The following is an 18,290-nucleotide window of genomic DNA, read 5'->3' as shown; positions in this document are numbered from 1 at the left end:
GGGCCTGTGTTTTAGTGTATCATGCTACAGTGTGTATGAAATGTATGGTGTTAGAGTGCATGGGTGTTAGAACAAGTTTGTATACTAGTATGTGTGTGTTACGGGTGGGACAGATGCTATGTTTTTGCTATTTGCTAAATATAATGTGACTATAATCATAGACACCATTGAACATTCTTAATAGCTTAGGGCACATTCTGTATTCCATGGCTGGCTCCATACACATATCACAATGTTAAGATACTAAAAAGGGCCCCTCTAATACCATTATTCAATAAGAGAATACTCTTGACTGGTTTATTTCTCAAGGAAATGACTTTTATCCAACATTGCATGAAGAAAATCAAACTGCCCTTGTGCTGTATAAATAATTGATTTCAGAAGTACAGATTTTATGCAGCACAAGCAAATATCGAAATAAGGGAAATGCATCTTTGACACTTTTCGGAAAGAAAACTTTCCCTCCAAACATTAGGCATTGAAAACATAACAATGAAGGTAGGGTTGTAATTCCTTACTTTCCATAGCAACAGGAAAAGAGCTTTGTTGAGGATTTATATACTCTTCAGTGTTTTCCTCTCTAGTACAAATCCAAGGATCAGCCTTAGAAACTGGTATTATATCTCTTTGCAGATGAATGGTTCTCTGACACCAGATATATTTTTCTTGTGTGTTTCAAGTCTAAATGCCTGTTACCTTGGAATTCACTGCTGTACTGTTGTCTCTAAGAATGGCCAACAATATATAAAAGCTGTTGCTTTTTAATTCGGAGAAACAGACATGAAAAGTCTCCTTTTACATAGAAAACAATTTACTTTATATCCAAAGAATGAATGATCTCTCACTATTTTCAATATAGATGGGTTTTTTTTGGAGTAGTGCAAATCATGTCTAAGGTCCCCTTGAGTAAATTGTAGGAAGGGCTATGATCTTTGTACTAAATCTAAAAAGGAATAGTCTGGGGTTGTCTCAATGCAGGGTTATATTTTTCAAATGGTGCATTACCAACAATATTCTTTTGTTGATCACATATTTTTTCTTGCCTATGCGAAATGTAAAAGTTTTGCTTGTAATAAACTGATATAAATACATGCCTTTTCCCTATTCTTATTTTGTTTTGTTTTCCGTTGGCTCGCAAAGGTTGACCACATTGGCCATGTTTTCCAGGACACAAAATCTTTACATATTGCTGACCAGCCCAGTTAAAATGCTACCTTGCAGTATGGAGATATATGGACCAATTAGTCAGTTATACATTCCCCCATACTGCAGGGCAGCATTTTATCTGGGCTAGTCAGCAATATGTAAAAATTATATGCGTCCTGGAAAACATGGCTGATGTGGTCACCCTAGTTTAGTGGGGTTAAGGTCATGGCTTCGTGCAGGCAACTAGATTTCCATGACACCAACCTCATCAAACTATATTTTAATGCTTTGTGCACAAGGGAAAAGTCATGGTGGAGCAGGAATGTGCCCTCTTCAAACTGTTCCCACAAAGTTGAAAGCATACAGTTGTCTAAAATGTATTTGCTGTAGAGTTAATATTAGGATTCACTGCAACTAAGGAGCCCAGCCCAAACCATGAAACGAGACCCAGATCATTATCCCTCCTCCATCAAACTTGACAGTAGGCACTATGCATTCCAGTAGGTAGTGTTCTCCTGGCATCCGACAAACCCAGGTTTGTCCAGCAACCTTCCAGACAGTAAAGCGTGACTAATTACTCCAGAGAAAACATGTTCACTACTCGAAGTCCAATGGCATTCTGCATGGAGATCTTTGGTTTGTGTGCAGTTGCCATGAAAACCCATTTCATGAAGTGCTTGCTCTGATGTTACTTGCAGAGGCAGTTTTCAAATCTATAGTGAGTGATGCTACAGAGGACAAGCAATTTTTATGCGTGGTCTACCGCTTTGTGGCTCAACTGTTTTTACTCCTAGAAGCTCCCCAAAAATAGCACCTACAGTGGACCAGGGCAGATCTAGTAGGGCAGAAATTTCACAAACTGGCTTGTGGCATCCTAAGGTTACTGAGTTCTTCACTATTCTACTGCCAGTGTTTGTCTACAGACATCCATGTACTAGCAATGTGTGTAAACTCAGGGATGTCCACATAACTTTTGAGTGTTGGTAAAACAAGTACACTATATGACCAAAGGTTATTTTGGCTGGCTGATCATCTTCTCCTTATTCCTTTCATCTGTTATCTGTTAATCCATTATATTGTGTGTCTATTGTGTGGATTTGTGCTACACATTTTAGTTTGTACTACACATTATTTTAGTTACATCTAACTTGATTTTGAGGTATGCTTCTAGGATTATTCTGGACCTTTGGCTAGAAAATAATGGAATACTAGATGTACGGAATGGGTTAAATAAAGTACCAGGCAGAATAAGCTGCCTTGTTTTTAACAAATATAAATGTAAATGATGAAATAAAAAATAAATATGGAAATAGCTAAACATAAGAACTGTTTATTCCCAAAACCCCTTAATTTAATGATTCTAATTATTTTTGTGAAAAGGAGTATTAACAGGATATTTCAGATACGATTTAAATAAGAAATCAACCTGATTAACGAATTCTGTTTAAAATGGCTGGAATGGAAAATACTTTGTTAATTTTTAATGAGGGCAATAATCTCTTTAAAAGCAGCGGGTTTCTGTGGGAATGGAGTCAAATGATGTCACAGAGGTACGCAGTGAGGTTTCCTGCTTACACCATTTAACCACAGTCTCAAAGAGAAGTACTTTCCACGTAGACAGATTATTTTCCTGATAAAATATTAACAAGTGTATTTTATTATACACATTAAGGAGCACAAGGCGAAAATGGTCCTATTTATAAGCCTAGTTGGCTTGCCAACAAGCAACATTCCTTAATATTTTTAAAAAAAATCTAAACAAGTATATGGTATCGAAATTAGGGAAACTGTCATTGTTAAAAAAAAAAAGAAAAAAAAGAAAAGAAATTGCATACATGGATGAAAAAGTGCACAGTCAGTCAGATCTCTGTCAGTCAGTCAGTCCGCAACCAAGTAATAACACACATTCCGAGTATGATTACAGGTATCCGAAAGAAAAAAGACAAATATTTTTTTAGGTAGGCTATTTTTTTACAAGCATTTTTTTGTAAACTGTACTATAATTTAAGCCATTTTATATATTTTCAGTAACTTTAATTAAATAATGTTAGGGGACATGATCAATTAAAAAAGCAACAAAATATAATTGCTCTTTTTTTTTTACATAAGACCCTTATATTATCCAGATCGGCGGTAATTTCATTTCATTCCAGCACTCAGGGCATTATGTCAGTAAAAAAGTATAAGAAACATAGAACAATGCACCTTAGCTGGCTAGAGTCTCCATAAGAAAACACAATGTGCCTTGCAGCCAAGTACACAGGGCAGGCGTGCGTCAACCAATTTGCCATCTGGATGAAGTTTTTTTTTTTTCTGAAGTAAGTTCAAGTGATTCTTAAAGACCTCCATCCCCTAAGACTCCTAGCAGTGCCATGGCTTATAATCAGTCTTCTTATCTAAATTGTCTAAGTATCTTTGCCATCCCTCTTATGAGAACATCAAGGTTGTAAGAACATTATTTCAAGGAGATAAATAGATTACGGAGGACAGCAATAATGAAGCAATGAGCTTTAGGGTTGAGATTTATTGATTTGTTAGTCAGCTGTGAGTTAGACATTATCAATATGCGCTGTTTTGAGTTTGGAAGCAGTTTTTCAAAAATGAAATGGTGACATGTCATCTTTTAAAGGTAGAATGTCCATTTACAACTACCTCTAATAAGTGGCATATCATATGGTATATCATATAGCTATTTTTTTTACAAAATAGCAACCATGTTTTTTTTTTCTTCAATTTGCAATCCATCAATTATAACAAGCAAATAAAAAAAAAATGAAAACAAAAACTTTTATATAAGTCAGCAATACATTAATTAGTACTTTGTAAAAAGTTTGTTCATTTTCAAAGTTTTTTCTATATAAAAAAAAACATTGGTGGGAGTTCCACTTTTAACACCATAAAATGATCAGGACCGGCAAGTTTAATTTTGGATAAAAATATCGATATGCTTGATAAGACTGCTTACAAAATAGCAGAGTCTCTTACCTTAGGTTATGTACTTGTACAATAATCCGTAAAAAAAAAAAAAGCATCATAAGAGTTGCTAGAATAAATACCTTACTAAGTTTTAACTTATTACCTTCTAGCATTCTTCACAAGCCATTCTTAGTTGAATTGAGGTCAACATTAAACTAGAACCTGATACTGTTTCCGCAGGCATTTTTTTATTTTCCATGTTGGGAAAATGTAAATAGGAGGATGTGATTGTAAGAAACTGATGCATTTTTTATACCCTCTACAAGAACATCACTTAAATCAGCCCAAGGTAACAACCGAACAGACACTTTAATGCAAATGTACAGCGTTAAGTTTGGCAACTATATTCATAGTTTTAATAAAGCTTGCCCGATGAAAGACTTCTCAGCAACATTAAATGATAGTTCTCCAGTAAACTTGTGCTGACTCTTGATAAATGGTGAGACAGTAAAAAAAAAAAAAATAATACACACATTGGAGGAACATATTTAAAGTTCCAATGTTAAAAATACAGGTATGGAACGGAAATTATCAAAAGTTCCTTTTCTTGCTGGTGAAAGAAAAGTTGGAGATTTATAAAGTCATTAGTAGAAGACATAGGAGAGAAAAAAGAAAACACAGAAGCTCCAGAGATAAATATATAAAGTTCATGCAGAGAGATGTGTAATTAGAGCTTGTTTTTAGCCAAAGAAGTAATTTAAAGAACGTAAATCTGTGCGGTCTTCTAGAGGTTACAGTTAAAGATAAAGTACCACTTTTGTATGGGAAGTGTAAGCCACTGGCATTTATCTAATTCAGTGTCTAGATCTAAGGTTCCAGAGATAGGTAGTAGATAGGTATGCTTATCACATATCATACTCTAATACTCAATGGAAGCACTTTCTGCGCATACACACAAAGGAGTCCACCCCACAACTGCAACATTCGCCAAGCCGGCACTCCTTGGAGGTAAAATGTATCATGTGCAAGGAGATGTCTTTGGCTGTTAGAGGGGGATTATGGAAAAGGACAAATGCATAAGTAGGGATTGTGCAGAATCCCCTCATTCATTTGCATTGATGTGCATATGATGGCTGGAGTGTCCCTTCAATAGAACTCATAATTCATGTACAATCTGAACACCCGTATGCTTCTCAACACCCGACATTCTGGAAAGTCAATGAGCTGAATGCTGAACAGTATAGTTTAGACTACCTATCGTAAGATATAACAGTCTTCAGAGGTAGGGGATATAATTCCATACATCAGTATCTTAAATTATTATTGATGTGTTTCCAGTAGTCCATAATGACCTATAGCACAGTAAACCGTACATCTGATATAATTACTTTAATCCACACACCTAAATGTACGTAGTCAATCCGTAGTGTTTTGTTACACACTTTTTCTGCCAGTGTCAACACAGCAAATTACATTGTTTCTTCTACGACATGAGATTGAGATTTCTATCTATAGTTTGTTTGTTACAGCCACCCAGAGATGCATTTCGCATAGTTTTAAGGTTGGAATCCTCTAAGAGTGTTTTTTTTTTCTGAGATCCATTAGCACATAACTAGAAGCTTTGCCTTTCTGTAAGTATTTCTTTTTATTAAATGAAAGAAAGCATTTCTGGCTGTAGATTTTCCACATTTCAGTTGATGACATCTGATTGTGGAGATCAAATGCGTTTCAGCCGAGGCACATACAGATATTTCTTTTGTGCCGCTTGAGGCTCTTAGTCACAAAGGCAAAACACACTTCCCCTCAGTCCTTCTATTTTTCAGACAAATTGGCAATTTTCAACATATGTCCAAAAGATTACTCTGAACAAACAGGGGTTATAAAGGGTTACATAGCACTGATAGACACTGCCAATATGCATGTTCAAGCGCCGGGATGGATAAATAATGCACATCTCCAAAGAACATTGCTGAATGTCACCTCCGGGTTTTTGTTAGACTTTTGTCTATATTTTAATGCACTGGGAAAAAAATAAACCATTTCAAAAATAAATACCAATTTAAATAACATTTCTTCAGGTATTAAGATGGCAATGTCAGTTTAGATATCTTAACTAATGTTAGAGATGAAAAAGAAAAAAACTAATCTTGAAATTCAAATATAAATATAGATGGATAGCATTTAGATGAACTAAAATGCATTATTTAACCCCTTCGCGACCTTTGCCGGTTCAGGACCGTCATGACAAGAAGGTCACTAAATGACCTTTGACGGTCCTGAACCGTCAAAAAGTTAAATAAGCTTAGAAAGTGATCAAGGATCACTTTCTTCGCTTAAACGGCCTTGCTGCAATGCCTCGATGTCGAGGCATTCAGCAAGGCCGAGATCGGCATCGGGGGCCATGTCTGGCCCCTCCCCGGGGCGTCAACAGCCGCCATACATTGTATGGCGGCGGACGCCCGTTTTAAAAGCGTTTAGGAGGCGATCAACGATCGCCTCCTAAACTTAAATGGTGTCGCTGGAATGCCTCGATCAGGAGGCATCCAGCGACACCAAACACTTACCTTTAGGTGGGCTGTGACCGCTCCGGAGAGCGGTCACAGCCGCAGCTGCCGGTGATCTTCGCCATCAAGTAAGATGGCCGCCGCTCTGAAAAAAAGGTAAACAAGAAAAAGTTTGCTAGATGGTCTCCAGACCCTCTAGAGAACTGGCTCCACTTGCTGGTTGAATACAGGTACTGCATTCAACCATGCAAGTCAATGGAGCCCAGCTTTCTAATCACTATGTGATTAGTAAAATATTCAAAAAAAAAAAAAAAAAATGGAAAAAAAAAAAAAATGTGCTAACATTTAAAAATAATTATGCAGTGATGTCACTAGATGAACCATCCAGTACCAGCAAAATGTGTAAAAAAAATATAAAAAAAGTATTAAAATAATAAAAAAAATAAAAAATAAAGTTTATTATTTTGAGCAAGTGCTAAAATTTCTCAAAAATCTCAAAGAGTTAAAATAAAAGCACTTCAAATACCCAAGGGGTGTCTAATATATAAAAAAAATGGCTGATGGGGTAAATTGGAGTGGCCTAACTCACAGATAGGGCATAGGTACAGACTGACCAAAATGGAGAAAAAAAGCGCACTTCCCAAATGTGGCATTTTAAATCTGAAACAACCCGACAAACCCATGCATGTTGGGTATCACTGCACTCAGGAGATGCTCCTGAACACATATTGGGGGGTTGTTTGACAGTGACATATACCAGAACCTGTATATCTATAACTAAAGTACAATTTGTGTGAAAAAAATTACTATTACAAAGTTTGACAAAGTGTAGTTCTATAATTGGTGCATGGAAAGGGTTAAAATAACAGCATTCGGAATACCCTGGGGTGTCTAGTTTTCCAAAATATATGGTTTGAATGGGTTAAATTGAGTTAACCGGCTTCAAAGATATTCCAAAGAGGAGATGGAGGCAGAATGACCAAATGACCACCTGAATTACGCATGCCCCAAAAGTAGCCTTTTACCAGCCAAACAATCTGACAAACCCATGCATGTGGGGTATCGCTGTACTCAGGAGATGTTCCTGAACACACATTGGGGTGTTGTTTGATAGTGACATATACCAGAACCTGTATATCTATAACTAAAGTACAATTTGTGTGGAAAAAAAAAATAAAAAAAATTACTATTACAAAGTTTGACAAAGTGTAGTTGTATAATTGGTGCATGGAAAGGGTTAAAATAACAGCACTTGGAATACCCTGGGGTGTCTAGTTTTCAAAAATATATGGTTTGAATGGGTTAAATTGAGTTAACCGGCTTCAAAGATGTTCCAAAGAGGAGATGTAGGCAGACTGACCAGATTTGTTAAAAAAGATTTGGAAATCATAAAACGCTGCTTGTACTTATTGCCCTATAACGTACAAAAAACAGCAAAAAAACATAAAAACATTGGGTATTTCTAAACTCAGGACAAGTAGTAGAATCTATTTAGCTAGTTTTTTTACTTGCTTTTTTAGGTGAGTAAAAGATTTTTCAAATAAAAGTCATAAAATGTCTTTTTTTTCAATTTTTCACCATGTTTTTTTTATTTTTTTTATAGTAAATAAGATGATACGATCAAAATAATGGTATCTGAAGAAAGCCCATCTTGTCCTGAAAAAAACAATATATAACTTATGTGGGTACACTAAATGGGTGAGGAGAAAATTACACCTGAACACAAGCACCACAAAAGTGTCAAAACAGCCTCGGTCCCACAGGGTAGAAAACGAAAAATGAGCCCGGTCCTTAAGGGGTTAAAACAAAATAATAAAGACCTGCCGTGATGAGAAAACAAATGAAAACTAATTTGTGTTCCCCTCAAATACAGTGGTTCAGTCATGGCCAGTGGTGGTCAAAATCCACCACTGGTTCTTCTCAGGTTGCAGTATGTGGATTTGCGTAGAAAGCATGGCGGACATACAACGTCACAGTGAAAACTTTTGTGATCTTTTTGATTATCAGGGCTAGATGGTATCTCGTGTAGCTGAAGGGTCAACAGACACAACAATGACAGAACTATTGACAAGTAAAATGCCCAGCATATGTAGCTACCCATCTTACAATGCACAGGAAGGAACGGGAGTAGGAAGCTAAAATCTGGCATACCATCAAAGCCATGAAGCAAACGTGTGGCTGTAAGGGTGGCTATTAGCCATGACCCTTGGGAAGTGTGTTTCTAAACTTACCATGGAATATAAAATGCTATGAAATTAAAAAAAAGAAATATATGCAAACTTTTTTCTATAAATCTGACCACCATGGTCAGAGACATAAGACCTCATATCAGTCATACAATTCAGATAATAAGCCAGAGCTGGTAAGTTTATATGTCAATTTTAGAAAAAAAAATTTAAGCCAAAGTGAGTCAACTTTCTTATTCTGTGACACTGGAAAAGTACATTTTCAGAATAAAAACAGTACAGTCATGCAAAAAAATAACACTAGGACACACTATAATAGGGATAAAATAATGACATTTTTTTGTAAAATTAGTGATAAGGCTGTGTATTGTTTATTTGCTTTTCTTGGTTATTTGCTTTGGAAAGAATAGCACTGAATTGCACAAATGTAATAATTTGATTGGGATTATTACTTTCTAATAGCCAAAGATCTTACCTAAAGTTATAATTTGAGACTATGCAGAGAGTGCATGTATGTGCCAGGTAATTGTCTCAGAATTGATGCATTTTCTATCTAAATGCATTACATTCAGCTCTCATTTTCAAGATGTATTCTGATTTGAGTATCATCTAAGGACAAGGTTATTAGTCCAAAAATCAAAAGATGCTTGGCTTCTGGATGGAATGTAATAGAAAGCACTGTGGGTTGAATGGATGATTAGATATACTCATAACAATAAGATTGGGCTGCTCCTGCAAAAATATGCATGTATATATAGAATGTTACTGAGATATTTTCTTTTTTTTTTTTGAAGGTTTCAACATATAATTTTGAGGCCAAGAAAAAACTAGGGAGAAAAATCTCAAACTTCATCAAAAAAAAAAAAGGTTAAAATATTGGGTGAAGTTAAGTTATTTAATTATAGTGTCCATTCTTTGAGCATTGGTTTGAAATAGAGAACATTTCTAAAGATTTTATATGAAATGAAGACAATGTTTTCAGCTCATTTTACCTTTCTCTATATAAACTTGCTATTCTTCTGGCCCTCATTATTACTTATGCTCAGCAGCAACCATTTACTTCCAAAACAAGTGAACAGATTCCATCTCATATTATGTAATTTGAGATTACTCAAACAGGGCACCATGGCAAATGACATAGATTACTTTGAGGATTCATTGGGGAAATTGTAATTTTATATTTAGTACAATAAATCCCTCCTTAATAGCTCCTTGATTGCTTAATTTTCTGGGAAATCATTTACAGCCAATTTCTTTATTCTACTTACCATAATAAATAGAGAGTTAATGGTCATTAATGTTCATCAATCATCCATTACGAATACAGTTAAACTTTCCCAAGTTAGAATAGTCATTTCATTTTTTTCTATATACTATATCTTTGGGTATTCACTAGAAAACCAAGTGGATATAGCACTATTTTAGATTATCATTACAATTAATATTGGCTCTTAAACTACATGAATGATGATGATGATGATGATGATGAGATATATACTGTACATTGACAACATATACCCCAATTTAAAAAAATAGAAATATTTTTGTTACACTGGTATCCATGTCGATGTAATTGATGTTAAACCAAAACTTCTCTTAGTCAGATGTTAGAATTTAGTATGTGAACACATTTGTTAGAAATCTAGATTTTCAAGTGTGGTTTTGAGGTGTCAAGGCATTTAATGGTTTATAGGCAAGACCGAACCAGGATTAAAAATTGTTACTGGCATTTAGCGGATGAGCTAAATTGTGTGTTATAAATTCAACTTAAAGTCATTTGTTCATATATTCATATTTTATAATAAAAGATAATTAAAGAAAATTGGCAAGTGAAGATGTTTTTCCCTATTATTACCTTATAATGGATGTATTTTTAAGGCATTTGACTTCGTTACTTTCTGCTATTATTCGAATCTGATTCTAGAAATTTAACCACCAATTCAAACTCAGGAAATAAATCTTCAAAAAAAAAAGAAAAAACTAACAATTGAAAATTAAAATTAAAGTTAAAACTTAACTTTTATGAATATACCCTAAGAGTGTTTTGCTATTAGAATCAGAACAGTGCAAGCAGCTACATTACTTGAGATTCACAATGGGCTATTAAAGGGTTAATATTTCAGGAGTTTCAGGGTCAGCTTATTTAGAATGTTTCCAGAAATGGTTATCTGGCATCACGCAATATAGAAATAGGGCATAGGATACAGTACGATCAGGGTTAGACAAAGTATTTATATCTGCACCTATGGAACTGCAATGTCCTCCACATTAGCTGGTGTCTAATCATACCTGGAGAGTCTTCTGGTGAAAGCCAGCTTCCTGAGGTCTCCAAGTCAGCTTCTTCTTTCTCCAAGCAAAGGGCGGTGATATAGATATAGAGTATAAGGTACAGTACATCTCTTAGGACAAATAGGAAGACAATAATGTAAGTCTTCAGAACGCCTACATTTAAGAAAGAGGATCTTAAAGCCTAAAACATGTCTTCCTTTTATACTAGGCCTAATAGCTAGTTTCATTCTTTCTCATTCTTATACATTTATTCTCAGATTATATTATGTTTCCATCCAGAATTGATTACTTCCTGTGAAATTAAAAAATACTGAGCCATCAATACTACACAATATGTTGAAAATATATTAGATGATGATGCTTAGTTCTGATTCCCAGGTCATTCACAAATTAATGGCTAAACATTAAAAACTAACAGTCTTTCAGGGAATTTTGTCCCCAAAGTCACCTTCTCCTTTACTGTAAGCGACCCCTTCATCTTTTATTATCTTGAAAAAAGGCTAGATCTAAAATTACATGATCATGACAAATAATCCCATCAACCTTTCTTTATTAGATAAAAATGAAGACAGAGATGCCTCTGTATCTAGCTAAAAATCTCCTGAAAATGATATAGCCAAAAGGGTCAAAGAACATTGGCGTGTTTAAAATTTGTGGCATTACTCTATGGAAGGTGAATGTATCATAGTGCTCTATTCTGTTGCATTACTTTACCTTCTGGTGTATTATTCATAAGACCCACTTATATTAACCTCGCTAAGTTGCAATGTACTATGCATTTTATCTGGTCAGCAGTACTGGTATCAAAGATAAAAAATGCTAAAACATCTATTTAGGGCAAAAGAAAATGGTTACAATATTTATAGTCTTGTACATTGTCGCTAAACCATAGCTTTTTCTGAGAAATATATATATGTTTAAATGTTTTGAATTACAATATAAAAAAGGCTTTTAGAAAGAGATGAGGCAGGAGGAAAAATCTGAAATATCTGTTCTCTGCATCTTTGTTTGTTGATATTTTCTGAAATATAAAGGGAAAAATCTGTCCGGTGATAGATAATCAATGCCTACACATAAGGGTTATGTGGCCTGGGAGATACTTATTTGAAAGAGTACCTTGTCGTGATGAATGCAGTCTCTGTGGTATCGCTCGGTGGTATCACTAAATTGACTATAATAATTGCAACCTTTCTATATGTCCACTTTTCAGTTACTGCGCGTGAGGTTATTGAATTCCTGTTGTGAAAGAGAGAAAGGGAGAAAAAAAAAAAGAAATGTTGAAGAAAAACCAGAGATGAAACCGAAACATAAGACAGCTATGTTTAATATGAGACCTGTACCTTAGTGAAGTTTAGTGTACAAAGCAAATAGCATATAAAAGGTTTATATACAGTGACACATATGGTGGGATCAGAGTGAGACAAAGTGTTTTTACCTGCAATGTCCTCCACAAAGCATGAGAGTCTTCGAGTGAAACCCTAGTTCCTGGAGTCTCCTGGTCACTTCCTTCTTTCTCAGAGCAAGGAACACTTATTTGACGAAAGCAACAGCATACAGTACAATGAAAATAAGATGTATGCTGCTCTAAAGATTTTAATGTTTTGTTTTTCACTCTTCCAATCTTCCCATGCTAAGCCAGGCTCTTAATTTGCATCAAGCAACAAGTCAAAACTATGGGCTCTGGTCAAGCTCTGGCCCTTCGTGGGTTTCCAGTGATAGCAGAGGTAGTAGGTCATTTAGAAAATACAGAATAATATAATAATAATATAATAGAATGTATATCACTGATTAAATGGCAACTCTAAAGGTTAAACATTGAGGGAAGACCTTATGCAATACTTCAGATGGTATGAATATATAGTATTTATACAGTCTTATACAGGCATACATAGAATGTTAAAATCAACATAACAGAGTAGGGGAGGTATAGTTGGTACATTAGCAGGGCCGGCCCGACAATGGAGCCGAGTGGGGCAACCGCTCCAGCCCTTTTTTTTTTTTTAAAGCGAAAGAGAGAGAAAGGGGCGCCGATTGGTTTTCGCTTACCAAGCTGTCAGTACCCGCTCGGCGCCCCTCTCTCTCCTCTGTGGCGAGTCTCCCTGTTCGGTCTCGGTGCCGGCTTGTAATGCTGAGTGCCGGAACATTACCTCATTTCCGGTGCTCAGCATTACAAGCCGGCACCGAGACCAAACAGGGAGACTCGCCGCAGGACTGCTGAAAGGTAAGTACAGGGGGGGGTGTAAGGGTAGATAATAGGGAGGGAGGGAGGAAGAGGTAGGATAGATAATGGGGGGGTGGCAGGGACGGAGGGAGAGGAAGGGTAGATGGGGGGGCGCATTTTATCTTGGGCCGGCCCTATACATTAGGCATACAAACACCAAAGTAGGAGCTACAAGAGCCACACATGGAGGTCTCGAGTTTGCAATGTAATTTAACATTTTACCCCACCACTGATACAGCATTTTTTGTGAGAAGTATTGGTAAATCTTGTGTTCCACTGCTAACCCACATGGTTAAATGTTGAAGGCTGATGCCTAAAGAGCAAAGACACAATAAGGCTTTCGGCCATATTTAAGTATGTTCATGCATTTTTAAAGCAGCTAAATGTTGGGCAATCGTCATGGAAACATTTAGAATGTTCTTGCCGATTGAGGCACACTTTGCACCCGTAAACTGTTCTTAATAATTATAGCACAGTAAATAAAAGTGTTGTATTAACATAGCTAAAAATACTCGTTTTTCCTTATGAAGTGAACATGTTACTATTTTCTCTAGTTACTATCACTGTTGTTGCCAGTGCTCCAGTAACTAACGTCATAAACCATAGAACTGAAATAGTTAATGATATATTTTGTAAACAGGTAACATTTCACTTGCTCTGTGAATCTACTGGGAGTTATTCAATCAAATGCAATATCTTAAAGTGATTGTTAACAGACATTCACATAAATATTATTTACAGTCACCAGAAACCAGTCAATAATTCTCATTTTGCTGCACTTTCCTACGGTGATTATGATAAATGCATACAGCTGCCTGTCTGAGGAAGTATTAGGAATATTTGTAATCATTTTTAACTGAAGAGGAAGACGATCCTTTGATAAGCCTTCCAGACAGCAAAATGGCTGTCCTTTATGTACTTCATACCACCAAGCGTTCCCAGTTTTTGTGGGACATTCCTGTTTTTTCATTCACTCGCTCTCCTGTGTTGCTGCCCCACTGTCCTGCTTTTGCGGGCAGTATGGAATATGGGGATCCTATAATATCTCCTGAGCTTTAAAATCAATAACAGTATTTGTCATAACAGCACCTCCATCGTAGCTCTCACATGCCAGACTATAATTGTAAAGGTGGTCACAACTCCCATTCTGCCCACTTCTGGAGATGGCCCCTCCACTTGCCACCTTTTGCCACATCCCCCAACACAGGGGTCCCAAATTAGACACCTGAAATGTTGGGGGGTAGTGGATAAAGATTAATATACATAAATTGTTCTGATGTGCCATAAAATATTTAGGGGCTCGCAGATCAATTCTGAGGCAAAGTGGAATGCAGTGGAGTGCAGGAACCATATGTCAGTTGCTATAGTGATAGCATCATTACTGCCACTTATATATATATATAACCCTTACAGCTTTTCATTATTATGCAAGTTTAGTTTAAGCATGTGTTTTTTTTTCCATTGAAACTCATCTGAGTAATTTCCACCTCCCCCTAGGCACTGATTTCTTACAGGCAGACAATTACCAGTGTCAGCAAACATGTTGCCATGGTTCACTGAATGATTAGTGCTTGATATTTTGTTGAAGAAATAATTTGTGCATATCACTACAAGAAGGAGATAAGCCACGTTCTCAGCAAATCACATTGTGCATTCTCACATTGCACATTATCAGCATTCAGATATTACAAGCCTTTATATTACGGAAATACACGTAGAAGGAAAAATAATACCTTTGCTTTTAAAAAAAGGATGTAACCGTTCAGCATGGGGGAAATGAGAACTCATAAGTCACGGGGACATGTCATGTGTTACCAGTAATGGCAACTCTTATCCATGACTAACTGGAATATCTGATAAGACCATTCTTATTAAATTTAAATTCTGCTAATAAAGGCCATTTTCCGTCTGCATAAATTCCAAATCCTGAGGGCCTGATGTGGCTATCAAGGCCACTTCTATGCAAGGAAGGGGCGATAGGGGAAGATTGGGAAGTTTTCTAGTGTCTCAGAAAGACATTTCGGTGATCCTAATGTGGGCTTTCTCTATATTGGACTTAGCTAGACAGTGTATACTGAGCATATTAAGTGATAGAGAGAACTGTGGTGTAATCCCTGTTAAATTCAACCTCATATTCTAGCCTGAATGGCTAGGCCTAGGACAGCAGGTCCATGGGCAGAACGAGAAAGGAGGAGGCTGCTGGGGAACTGCGTTGAGTCCCACCTAGAGCAGCGCTCTACCTAAATTTGTCACTGATTAATATATTTAGATCTGTTTATATACTGCATTCCAGGGATCATATTAGTATAATGTACTGTACAGTATATGTTACTTAACCTACCAGATCTTTAATATATACATCTTAAAAACTAAATAGGACTAAAGTCATAAGGCAGGAAACATACACAGTAAACAGTTTTCTCAATTAAATTCTAAAATTAAATACATTTTTTGGTGTTGCTGAGCAATCTACAAAGTAAATACGTTTTATTCCAGTGCTGTAAGGATGAATGTATTTTGTTAAAGAAAAAATAGGAGAATTATGATCCTGTCACACAAGATTAAAGTCTAGTGATTGGATGATGCATGAAAGCTGGCTGAGAATAAATATGAGTAGGAGGAGCATAAGCAGGAAGTAGCAGAAATACCATTAAATCCTTCCCTTTTTAAATCCCACAACTCAAAAACACATGCTCTAGGTATGTGGCTTGTCTGCCTTATGGAAAATCCGACTTGTGTTGGCAAGCGGTCAGAAAAGGCAAGGGATTTAAGGGTCGTTGTGCATACACACACACACACACACACACACACACACACACACACACACACACACACACACACACATATATATATATATATATATATATATATATATCATAGGGCTAATCTCTATAAACCTGCATATATAACATTGGTTTACAGTTCTTACAACTACATAGTACTGGAGTAGAACCAACACACTAAAAATGACAGCATTAATAAGTTCAGACATCAATTAGGTAACTGCACATCAGACACATAACAAATTATTAACATACGGAAAAACAGATAGGTTAATCTCTCTTCACTGGTGCAATGTAATTTGTGTAATGGAAATATCCTGTAGATCTGGAAATTGCATCAATGCCCTGTCAAATTATATACAATATAATTAATTTCTAGTGAAGAGCATCATCACCTGTTAGTTAAAGTGACACATGCATCTAATTGGATGTTTAATTGGTTTTGGTGATTGCAACTCTCTTTATACTGACCTGAACATGTATAATATGCACAGATACACATAATCTGACTTTTTTTCTCTCGTTCTCCCTCTGTCTATATGATTCTCTTACACATCAGCTTGTCTATCTCTCCATCCAGTTATCACTTAGGGTCAATGGCAAACAAGCAGATCACAGCTGCAAATATACGATATTATTAAGTTTAGACTTTTCGTAAACTAATTTAACAGAATGAGTTTATTAATAATATCCCTGCCTTAGCGTTACTAAAATAAACAGTGATTAACAAAATAATATTGGCAGAGTTTTCTACGTATCTGCTGCTTGGCCAGTAGGGATCAATACAAATGTCTTTGATAGTTACATTGAACAGAAAGCATAAATGCATGCAAATTTGGACACCATTGCCAATAGGGATTCAACAGCTCATAATGTCCCATCAGAAAGCATTGAATGTCAATTACTAAATGGAACTCAACATATGCAGTAGACACAAGCAACAACTGTAAGGTGATCTGGTTAGTCCTATTCAGTCCATTAGCAGCTACCAACCAGACCACATACAAAGACCATTGATAAAGCATTGTGTGGACTCGTCCAGACTATTGCAACTAGACACTATTCTCAGTACCGATTGTGTCCCTATGGATTGAATTTGCATTTACAGCTAGAAATAATGTTGGGATTTACGTATACTGCCAAACTAAAAGTTTTGAGAACTTCAATAGTTCTGAAGAATTGATTGCCAACAAAAAACTAGCGTTTGGGTGATTGTATAGAATTACATAATTCTTGCCCATCCTTAGATATTGAGTGATGTCATTACATTTATCTTGTTTGTCATTTCAGGGAAGGAGAGTCCAAATTCAAAGTGCTGTTATACTGAGAGCGGCGGCGTCACAAAGTTAGGAAACCAGACAAATAATCGCTATCCAAAAACCCCGTGCCATCTGGATCTCTACTCTGAAGGTAAAAAAAAAAGCATCACATTTAATAGATTTTCTCTAAAACCTGTTATTACAGAACATGTAGACACCCAATTTCCCCATTATAATATTGCATTGTATTTCGAATTGTGACCCACTGAGTGTGTTCTTGTCCAAAGACGGCTCAGAAACCAACAAGGATTTTTTTTTCTGCATTTACATATAAAAAAGCTAATACCGTGGGTGCTATTCTGTGGCTCACTTTGTATAATGCAAACAAATTGAGCCCGACCAGATTTTTCAATTCAGTCGAACGTTGTAAGAGCCAAACCTGGCTGTGATTTTACATTGCCAGTATCAATTCATTTTGTTTCCAGTTTGAAAATGTGGGCCGAATGAATAACTCCAGGCAACCAGAAACCAATTCATAAGTCTAACTATTACTCTAGGTTTCCAATTTTCATACATATTGTATTCATAGTGTTCATTTTTGTTATTTTATTTAAACAAGAATGTTTTACATTTTTTTCATGTTTTTACATTTTTTTATACACTTCTTTCTAGAACATTTTGAAACACAATACACAGTAATTTTCAACTTACATTTAGAATGACATGATTTGCTTTTTACATAAGAGCAGTGATAGTAATACCTAGATCACAATATTAAATTATATAGTTAGTATGTGCACGGTGGGGGCAGAACCACATTGTTGTTGTTACAGATTTTTGCTTAGTAAAAATTATTAAAAAATGGTCAGTATAGTTTTTTCTGTTGACTGATGCTAATTAGTATAAATATCTACATTTTTTTAATTAAATACATTTTATATATATATATATATATATATATATATATATTGATTTATTTCTATTTT

At 35.8% G+C, this 18,290-nt stretch overlaps 1 protein-coding gene across 1 annotated transcript in view; it reads left to right on the top strand.

The window, feature by feature from the left end:
• Positions 1-16,939: 16,939 nt before the first annotated feature.
• The window catches only part of TENM2 (teneurin transmembrane protein 2), a 418,814-nt gene continuing 417,463 nt past the window's right edge, over positions 16,940-18,290 (top strand). Inside the window, exons 1-2 of the mRNA XM_053463637.1 lie at positions 16,940-16,996; positions 17,293-17,455. Coding sequence (XP_053319612.1) covers positions 16,940-16,996; positions 17,293-17,455 — 220 coding nt within the window. The remainder of the gene's footprint in view (positions 16,997-17,292; positions 17,456-18,290) is intronic.

Source organism: Spea bombifrons, chromosome 4, assembly GCF_027358695.1.
Source record: "Spea bombifrons isolate aSpeBom1 chromosome 4, aSpeBom1.2.pri, whole genome shotgun sequence".
In the NCBI taxonomy this organism is placed as follows: Eukaryota; Metazoa; Chordata; class Amphibia; order Anura; family Pelobatidae; genus Spea; species Spea bombifrons.
Note: the sequence above shows the minus strand (reverse complement) of the source record. Positions and strands in the feature narration are given on the sequence as shown.